The sequence below is a fragment of the Tupaia chinensis genome, unplaced genomic scaffold (genome assembly GCF_000334495.1).
Source record: "Tupaia chinensis unplaced genomic scaffold, TupChi_1.0 Scaffold000196_1, whole genome shotgun sequence".
Taxonomy (NCBI): Eukaryota; Metazoa; Chordata; class Mammalia; order Scandentia; family Tupaiidae; genus Tupaia; species Tupaia belangeri.
Window position 1 is genome coordinate 904,506 of NW_006159671.1, and position 10,110 is coordinate 914,615.

General features: G+C 49.2%; 1 protein-coding gene across 1 annotated transcript in view; it reads left to right on the top strand.

The window, feature by feature from the left end:
• The window catches only part of SLC6A5 (solute carrier family 6 member 5), a 68,309-nt gene that overhangs the window by 56,482 nt on the left and 1,717 nt on the right, over window positions 1-10,110 (top strand). The window contains exons 16-17 of the mRNA XM_027771204.1: window positions 3,041-3,141; window positions 7,284-7,451. Of these exons, the coding sequence (XP_027627005.1) occupies window positions 3,041-3,141; window positions 7,284-7,451 (269 nt within the window). The remainder of the gene's footprint in view (window positions 1-3,040; window positions 3,142-7,283; window positions 7,452-10,110) is intronic.

Here is a 10,110-nt window from a genome sequence, read left to right on the forward strand (position 1 = left end):
AGGAATGCACAGAGACCACATCCAGACGCAGGGCAGGGGTGTGCTTTGCAGAGGAAAAGGCCACAGCGCTGCACAGAGGAAGTGATTGGTCAGCTGAAGCAAGTCATTGACTTCCCAGTTCAGGACTGGCTGGTCGTACCGAGCTCATGGTGGGCCAGTTTTGGAGCCTCTGTTTGCTGAGTCTAGAATAGCAGCTGTGGGTTTGCCATTTCCGCCCGTTTTTCTGCCAGGCTAGTTTTTGAAAAGCAGCTTCTCAGGTCCCTTCAGGGGGCCTGGCTGCTTGCTGTCTTCTCCCTCTGAGCTCAAGGCCATGTAACAGGCTAGTCTCTTGCCCATGTTCAAGGCTCCATGAACTATTTCTTTATCATGAGTTAGGCCTTGAAGGCAAGAGGGGTTTGGACTGGTGGGAAGACCAGTGCAGGGAGGAGCGGCCATGTAAACAGAGGCCTATGGCGAAGACAGCCACTGACTCAGGAAGGGACTCAGATGGGGGCTTGGGTGTGAGCCTGGACATGGGAGGGCTGGGGCTGGAGAACTGGACTCGGGAATGGGTGTCGGGTGGGCAGCAGGAGGGTGGCCTGGCTGCTCCCAGCTGGTGCCCCTGGGCTCATCTGCAGGGCCAGCCTGCAAGCTGGCAGAGCAGACAGGACGATCACAATCCTGGAGCTCTGAGGCAGAGCCCAGGTGTCCAGAGTCAGGTCTCCCAGGTGGGAGGCCCAGGAAAGGCGATGGCTTTCCAAGTGGGAACTGGGCCTGCGGCCCGGCCAAGCCTTCGCATCCTCAGTGTAGGAATGCATCTCTGCAGCAAGCTGCCTCTTGTGAAAGCCGGGCTCGGCCATCCATCTCTTCCCACAGCTCGGTCCAGCCCTCGCTCCCTCTGGGGAAGCTGGAGCGCTTTTACCCGGACCCCTCCTGCCAGCAAGGCGGGATATGTGTCTTGCTCTGGCCTGACCTTAAGTCCTATCACATCTTGTCACCAGGCAAGCCACACACCACCCTGTCTTGGGGACAGTTATAGGAGAGGAACAGCTTGGCAATATGACTGGTGCTGAAGATGAAAATTTCTAGATTTTTCTTCTCCCCCTTAAAAATTTTTTTTTTGAAGAACCGGGGCCTGTTTCTTGTGTTATGTGTCTGTCTATAAAGGCCTCACCTCTGACTTCTCTCCCCTCCCTAAGCCCAGAGGTTCTGGTTTCCAGAGTCTCTTTTGAAGGTGCTTGTTTGATAAATCACTGAAGGGAACAAACAAGCAAACACATCTGAAGATGGCCAGGTCAGCTGCTCAAAGCATGCAGTTCTTGGGACCAGCGGATGGTGTAATGGTCACGTCATTGCTGGACTCCCACGGAATCAACAGCAATTTGAGTCCCAGACCCCGTGGCTTAAAACTCACGCTGGGCGCGTGTGCGTGCGTGCCCAAGATCCCAAGGGGAGAATGGAGGAGAAGGGATTGCAGCGTGGCCATGCCCCCCAGGGAGGGGGTGATTTCTCGCTTTCTGTCTCTGTCTCTCCAGCAAGTGCCCTATAGCAAACTCTCTCTAAAACAACTCCCCCCAAAACAGAAACCATGCAGTTCTTGCTCATAGACCCAAAAAAGAAAACTGAAGTCTCCTTGCCTAAAGGACTTCTCTCTCTGGAAAGACCCCAAGAGTTCATTTGGCTCGGTCTCCCCAGCAAACCAACAGAAGCTGTGAGGTGGAGGCAAACCTGGAGTTCAGCCCTCGACTCTCAGCTCCAGGTCCAGTAACCCTCCAACCGCACACTCAGGTGCTGACCTGTCAGACCCACCCGAACGTAGAGGAGAAAGCGAGGCTGCAGGCTGCGTTGTCTCAGGGTCGTGGAGGGACGTTGCCTTCGCGAGTTCCCGACACCGCTCCCACCGCAGGCTCCTGGGTGAGGCTTGGCTGTCCTCTGTGACGGCGGTCCCAGGAGAAGTAGGGGCTTTCCCTAGAGAGTGCTTCAGGCCCTGTCGACCTCCGGGTACACACTTAGGGTAAATAACCCATAGGACGAAAGAGTGGTGAGTGTTTAGGTCCAGACTGCATTTGAGTTGGAACTGCTGACATGAACTTAAAACTTTGAGATCTCTTCAACATGCAGATCCCACAATTTTGAGAAAGCCCCAAACAACCCAAGTCTAAAATATTCCCAAGGGACTTTTCCTTTCAAGCAGTGATTTCATTTATTTATTTTAAATTTTTTTTGCCATAGGGTGTGTACACTAGGCCACAATCCCTTCTCCTCCATTCTCCTCCTAGACTTTTGGGCACATATGCACACGTACCCAGCATGATTTTAAGTTGCCAGGTCCAGGACTCGAACTGCAGTTAGACATGTGGGAGTCCAGTGCGTTAACCTCTATGCCCCATGCTGGCACCTCAAGGAGTGGTTCAAAAACCTTCCTAAATCTATAGCAGACAGAGACGGTGGTTATGCAGGGCCATGAGAGTAACTCCCTGTTTTTTCCTCTAACGAATCTGAGTGATCAAGGTGGCTGCAATACTTTTGAATTCCAACAAATTGGGCGGTGGCCACTTGGAATGGACACTGGTTTTAGAGCAAAGATAAAGGGACTCACTGGGAAAGTGTCCTTGGGAGGGTGAGTGGACAGAAGCCAGCGTACAGTGACTCTGGCTCTAAATCCCAAGGCTTTCCTAATGTACTCTACGTATTGACTGCGATCTTAATTGGTTTTGCCAGAGTTGTCCCCAAGCACATAAGGCCACCTCAGAAAAGCTGTGATGTGAATATGCCAGGTTGTGTCAGGGCTATGACACTGGGGCTGTGCTGCGGCAGAGGTTCTTAGTTGTCACTGCGGACTGACATTTTTGAACCTCTCTGCAGAGTTTTAAATATCTATTTAAATGTTCAAATTGCCCTAATCTTGCAATGAGTCATTTGTTGGCTGGTTCCCTGCATAATAGGTGCCATGTGGACAGCAAGCTAGGGCCAGCCCAGCCAATGGCGCTTGAGCAAGGGGCCCTCGAGCCTGTCCCCTGCCACTGCACCTCACGCGTGGTCTCTGCTGGTCTCTTTGCAGGCTTGCAACGATTCTGTGAAGACATAGAGATGATGATTGGATTCCAGCCCAACATTTTCTGGAAAGTCTGCTGGGCGTTTGTCACCCCGACCATTTTAACTGTAAGGACGGCGTGCTTTGTCATGTAGCCAGCACCTTGCACGTGTGTGTGGCCGCTCAGGTCTGAACACGTGCATGCCCGTGTGTGAACCGGGGAAGCTGGTGGATGGGTGCTGCGGAAACTGGGGTCCAGAAGTGTGCAACAACATGCCTGAAGGTGTGGAGCTGGCCGGGTGCAGTTAGGACTCATGCATGGGGTTTGAAGCACCCCTGTGGAACGTCTCCCGTGTTGCCAGCTTGCCTTACGTATGGCTAGCAGGTAACAGTCACGGCCGGCATTTACCACAGGTTCACCGCATTCCAGGCTCTTCAGTGTGCCTCATCTGTCCCTCGCAGCAGCTCTATGGGGTCGGCATTATAATGATCTGTTTTGCTATGCGGAAACTGAAGCCCGAAGGTTATGTGGCTTGCTTTGTCTTGTACAGCTAATAATTAGCAATAGGCTGGATTCGAATCCAGGAAGTCTATGACTCCTGAACTCACGCTCTTCGCCGTTACTCAATACAGCTACTTTGCAACTAACATAGCATTCAGTAGGCTTTTATTGTTTGTCTTACGGCTTTTAAGGACTATCTTCTCATCCGCGAGTGTGATGATGGCATTTTGTGATCATCTGACATTCACCTTCCTAAAGATGAGAGCATTTCACGTGTCTGTAAGGCTGCAGAGGGTCTTATGCTCATGGCTCGCCACCTTCACTATGTGTCATAAGCTGCCAGCTTTGCCCTGTAGGGTTCTGCAAGCACAGCAATTGACGGACATCTTGCCTCTCCAAATCCTCCTCCTGGTCTCTGGCATGTTGGTTGGTGGCCATTCTGGAGGAAGTTGGCTGCAATTTCTTTTTCACCCAGTAGGTGGCACTAGAAGCCAGACTAAGACCCTTGGTTAATACATGGTACCCACCTCTGAAGGAAAACAAGACGGGATGAAAGGGCATTTGCAAAGAAAAATACACATTTTTCCCCCCTCTCTTTCTTCCTCTTTTTAAAAAAATTGTTGCAGAGTGAGTTTTAATCAAAATGTCTTTGCTTCTTTCTGAAAAACTAGAGGTTTAGAGAGAAAAAACTTCTTCATTCATCTTGCTCTGCATTGACACAGACTTCACACTGAGGCCCACATCTGTCCTTATATTTTAGAGGCTGTGCTCTGTCGGCAAATTCCCCCAGATGTGGGGCATGAGAGTTGGAAAGGATGAAGATAGGTTTTCAGTCTCTTGAATTCAGGCTGAAATGTGTGTGAAGAATCCGGATTTACGTCATTGGTGGGAGGAGAACCTCTGCAGGGCACCTTGTTCTCCAGACTCTTGTCTTCTCTGTCTCTACTGGGCTTTGCCGTTTTCTCAGTCACTGCTCCCTGTGACTTATTCTTGGCTGCAAAGTCAGAACCTGTTCTAGATTCTACCCTCCTTTCCCTCTGTCCTCCAAGAGAATACGCTCCAGAGCCTTTTACGACATGCCGCAGAAGCATATCACATAGTAATGATCAGCAGTGATGTTTGTGGAGGCCTGTCCGGAAGCAAGCATGTCATAGACATTGTTTCCTTTTTGTTTGTTTGCATACGTGTGTATGTATTATGCCAGAGGGCGTGTGCTCACTACCGAGATAGAAACACAGGGGGACAAAAAGGAAGAGCTAGAAAGCGCCCCCTAGTGGGACGTGGTCACACTGCAATCCCTTCTCCTTTATTTCTCTGTTTTGTGGGTATTTGGGGCATGTGAGCACATGCATCCAGTGTGTGTTAAAAGCCTTGGGCCTGGGATTCAGCCTCTAGCCAGGGTTCAGCCATGTGGGATCCAGCTCACTTAACCTTTAGGCTATGGGGATGGTCCTACAAACAATGTCTCTCAAGCTTAGGACCACTCTGCCTAGTGGGCGATTCTGTCCCCACCCTACAGATGGATGTGTGCACGGTGGCTTGGAGAGGTTAAGCAGCTTGCCCAAGGCCATGAGGCAAGGCCAAGGCCAAGGCCATGGGCTCAGAGCTGCCTAGGCCTCAAGCATATGCTCTATCACATTTCTGTACACCTGGTTCTTTCATCTTGATCCGTCTTGGATGAAAAGAGTCCTGATCTTCTTGATGAGCAGGCTGGCAGGGAACAGGAATTCTTGCGACTTGGTGTATTTTTTTGAGAAAGTTCCTCAAAACTGGGCTGTGCTTTATTTGGTTTCCATATAAAACTCATGTCAGAACGGTATAGAGCTCCCAGAAAACATATTGACTAGATTTTCCTTTTGTGTCCTTTGGGAGCTCAGGACAAGGTGCAGGTCAATCGCATCATCATTGTCAGCTGATGGGTCTCTCTCGGGTGCCTTCTTTGACTGCCATTGTCAAAAGGTCAGGGTGGGCTACCCAGGAGCTAGATGGTCATCTCTCATGGCCAGGTCCATCTAACAGCAGGGTTTTCTCCAACCTGGCCAAAGGAAGTGTACAACAAAGAACAAGTTTGCCCAGATAAATGTGATGTGATATTTGTACACCTGCAAACATGTCAAAGGACATTTTTTTTTTTTTTTGCCATTTGCCTTTCTGTAAAACAGATATGTGTGCTGTGCTGGTTGCTAAGATTATGGGTCTAAATGACTTCAGAGCCCCTGAAATAAAGTTGATCATTTTTATATGTGCCTTCATGGATTTATAGAGCTATAAATATTCTTCATGCAATTATTGTATACATAGTCAGATCACGTTACCGAGTTATGTGCACACACAAGCAGATGTATTGCTATTTATATAGTAAATGAAATGGAGCTGCTTACCATAATTACATTAGGCCATACTTCCAATAGACGGGTTAATAAAGCTTATAACTCTAGGGGCAAATGTTTAAAAAGGGGCGCAGAGTAGACATCTCTTTCCATAGACCCATCTTTTTTTTCAGCAGTTGTCTTCGGGCTCATGTTGCTTTGAATCGATATATTGAATTATTGTTGCATTGAAATAATCACTTGCCTTAACAGCCTGGGCTTTGCAGCAATGATCTAAATGCCTTACATTTGTTCAGAGCTTCGTGGCTTTCTAAAACACTTCTGTGTGTTATCTGTCTGACATAATTCCCTCCAATCATTGTGGGCAGTTAGTTTTACTTCTCAAGAAAGGGCGAGAGACATGGGGAGGGCCAAAGGACTCCCGTGGATATCTTATCCTAGGTGGACGCTGCCCTAGGCGCAGTGAGTATGGGGAGTTTCAGGGAAGGGCCATCGTCCACCCCACCAAGGCTTGGCCAGAGTGCTTAGAACACCTGCTTGTCTTCTGGGTCCTGTTTTCAGCACACACACCCGCTGTTCCTTAGCTGTGCAGGTCATGTATTCCTCAAGTTCTTGGAGCTGTTGTGGGCAGAAATTGATCCTCACCTCTCCAAAAATTGAGATGGCCTACAAGTAAATACCAGACTCTTGTTCCCAGAAAACCCTGGTGTGAAATAGATCTGTTTTATAGCTGAGAAGTCTGAGACACAAAGGACCCTCAGTAATTAGTGGTGGAGCCAGGGTTAGGCTGCTGGTCTCTAGGCTCCCTGCTCACTACTTCTGGCCGGTGCCAGTTCGCTTTGAGTCATTGCGCATTGGGTATCGCGCATCCTCTCTTTGGATGGTCTATAACCCCAGTTATAGATCATCATGCTTCTGGATCAGTCCTGCTTGGGGACCATTCTGTGTCTCACCGCCAGCTTTAGAGGCAACTCCCAGACGGAGACCGTCCCCCTTTCTAGGTGAGACCAGATTCAGTTTTTTAAAATAAGCAGAAAATAACGAACTTCCTGGGTTCCTTTCTTATGCAATCTTGATCGCCCATGATGGAAAGCATAGAACCTCCTTAAGAGCTGCGCCACGCTCCTCCCACCTGCCCGGCACATCGCCGCTGGGTGTATAGCCTGTGACGTCATTTCCTTGCCTGCATGGACACATGCTCAGTTCCCATAGGACACAAGGGAAGAGTCAGCAGCTAAGCACGTGCCGTCTTCATCTCTTTGCAATTCAGTTTCTTCGTTTGGAAAATGGATTAATAATGTTTCTTTTCCAGGGTTGCCATGGATACCAAATGAGATAACAAAAGCACCAGACTCATAGCGGGTTCAATCCCTGCCTATGGAGTGCATGGCTAAGTCCCGCCAGCATCCTGACTCGTGTGTTTCTCTTTCCTCTCCAGTTTATCCTTTGCTTCAGCTTTTACCAGTGGGAGCCCATGACCTATGGCGCCTACCGCTACCCTAACTGGTCCATGGTGCTCGGGTGGCTCATGCTCGCCTGCTCTGTCATCTGGATCCCGATTATGTTCGTGATAAAAATGCATCTGGCCCCTGGCAGATTTATCGAGGTAATTCTATCTCTTCCTTCCTCCTGCTAGTCCCTCCCGAGGGAGGGTTCCTGCAAGGTTTGTGCATTAAAAACACAAGATTCGGTAAACTTATTCAAGAGGGAGACTCGGCGATTAAGTGATTACAGTTGCTGCTGTTTCTATTAAAGCCATTTTTATTATGTATTATTTGTCTAATGGAGGGTCTCAGCCAATCCGCAGGGTAAGCTGTTATTATGCTATTCCTCAGCGCAGTGACAGCCAAGGGGATCGATGATGGGAGTGTCTCTTCTTTCCTCGAGTCCCCTCCTCCTCTCCCCTCAGCCACGGTTAAATCCCAGCCTTTGCTTTATCACTACACATCAGGCAGACACCCCGCTCCCTGAGGTTCCTCTCTGCCCAGGCCTCCTCCCTCCCAAACATCTGCTTCCATTAAACTTAGAATCATCACCCCTTCCTGTCATGCTTGTCTTAGGGATGGCTGTGGGGTCCATGCTGATCGAATGTCACTGTCCCCATGGAAGGGGACGAGAGGTCTCGAACAGGCTGGTGGGAGGTGGCATTTGTCTTTGTGATTAATTTCTTGCTGGACCCAGTTCCCAGTTCTAATGCAGAAAAGCCCCACCCTCACTCCAAGTGGATGTGGAGGTGACTGCCACTGGAGCCACTGGTGAAGTGTGGGCAGGCTTTTGTTACTTTGTCTGTTTAAAATCCCAATTTATTACATTTTGAGACAGGGTCTTGCTCTGTCCTGACTCTCCTGCTTCTGCCTCCTAAGTAGCTGGGACATGTACCCCTGTGTCTGGCTTTTTATTATTTTATTTTGTTATTTCATTTATTTACTTATTTATTGTAGAGATTTTTGCTACAGAGTGTGTGCACTTGCTGGAGAGACAGAGAGACTGAAGTGAGAGCTCGCCCCCTGGGGGTGAGGGATGGCTGGTGTAATCCCTTCTCCATTCTCTTCTTGGGATCTTGGGTGAGCACACACACCCAGTGTAAGTTTCAAGCCACTGGGTCCAGGACTTGAACCATAGTCAGCCACATGGGAGTCCAGCATCTTAACCACTACGCCACCTGGTAGCTCCTTATTTATTTTAATTTGCTTGAGGGCATGCATCCTTACTAGAGAAAGACAGAAAAAGAGAGGGAAAGTGGGAAATCACCACTCTGAGAAGGGGTGGTCATGCCTCAGTCCCTTCTCTTTGCTTCTCTTCTTGAAATTTTGGGCACACACACCTGCCTGGTATGCTTTTTAAGCCACCAGGTCTGGGACTCAGACCACACAGTCACCATGTGGGATCTGGCCACCTTACCCACCATGCCATCGGCTAGCTCTGGCTGTATGTCTTCGATTTAGAATGGGCTGACCTTCCATGTGGCCTTGACCTGCAGGGCAGCAGCATCTTGGCTGGGCCACAGGTTGCTTACTAGAAATCGCTGGCTCAGCTGTGTGAGGAATTGATAAGCCCTGTCTTTAACTTGAAGACCCAAGGAACTGGCTGGCATTTTGAGCAAGGCCAGTGCTACTTAGAGTCTGGTCCAGGGACTGTCATCATCGTCACCATGTGGGAGTTTTTGAGGAATGCAAATGGCTTTAGGCAGTCCCACCAAACTAGAACTGGGGGAAGTACACCCTGACATCCATAGTTTACACACCCCTCAGGAAATCCCAGGGCACACTCAAGTCAGAGAAGCCAGGACTAGATGGAGGTGAAGAGACACCTGCCAGTGGGGGGGCAGGAAGGATGGCTGTATGACTCTGTGCTTGGGGGGCCAGGCTGACAAAGGAGCCTCCCTCAGGATCACCACACCTGACCGCTGAGGGGAGAAGCTGGGCGGGCGTGAGGGGCCTGAGTGCATGCATGGCAGTGAGGAGGCCACTTCTGTTTTCACTGGGCTGAGGATGGAGACAGAGTTGGCAGAGGGAGATACAAGAGTCACCCTGCTGGAACTTGTAGCCGAGGAAATTCTGTTCATTCTCTCCTGTTAATTTTGCCATGACCACTGACCCCCATTTTTCCTTTTCTTTTTCTTTCTTTTTTTGGCCATAGGGCATGTGTACTCCCTGGAGAGAGACAGAAAGAGACAGTGAGAGGGAAAGTGAGAAATCATGCCCCCAGGGGGTGGCCACATTGTTTTCCCTCCTCCATTCTCCTTTAGGGATTTTGGGTACACCCACACATACACCTGGCATGTTTTCCAAGGTGCCAGGTCCCTCAGTCGACTATGTGGGAGTCCAGTACCTTAACCACCACATCACCTACTGGTCCCCTATTGACCCCCATTCACCCTCAGCGATGGCTTCTGTCTCAGATACACCCCCCTCCACCCCCACCAACTGACCCAGAGTCTCTGTGCTCTGAGCAGAACCTGGATTCACCTCTGTGCTTTTGTCTTGGGCCAACATTCTCTAAACTGGTGAGTCGGCTATATAAATTTATTATGGTTGATTTGGGACACAAAGGTTGCAAACTGATGATTAAGGGGAGATTAAACTAACAGCTATAAGAAGCAGCTTCACTTTAATGGGTAATAAACATATACTTGTTCCTTCTTACGTGGTCAGAAATATATTTTCTTTTCCTAGAAAATGTTTCCATCACGTTCTGTATTTCATAAAAATTTCAGTGGAAGGATTAGAGACATTCCCATTATTTTTAGTTCACCTTCCAGAATC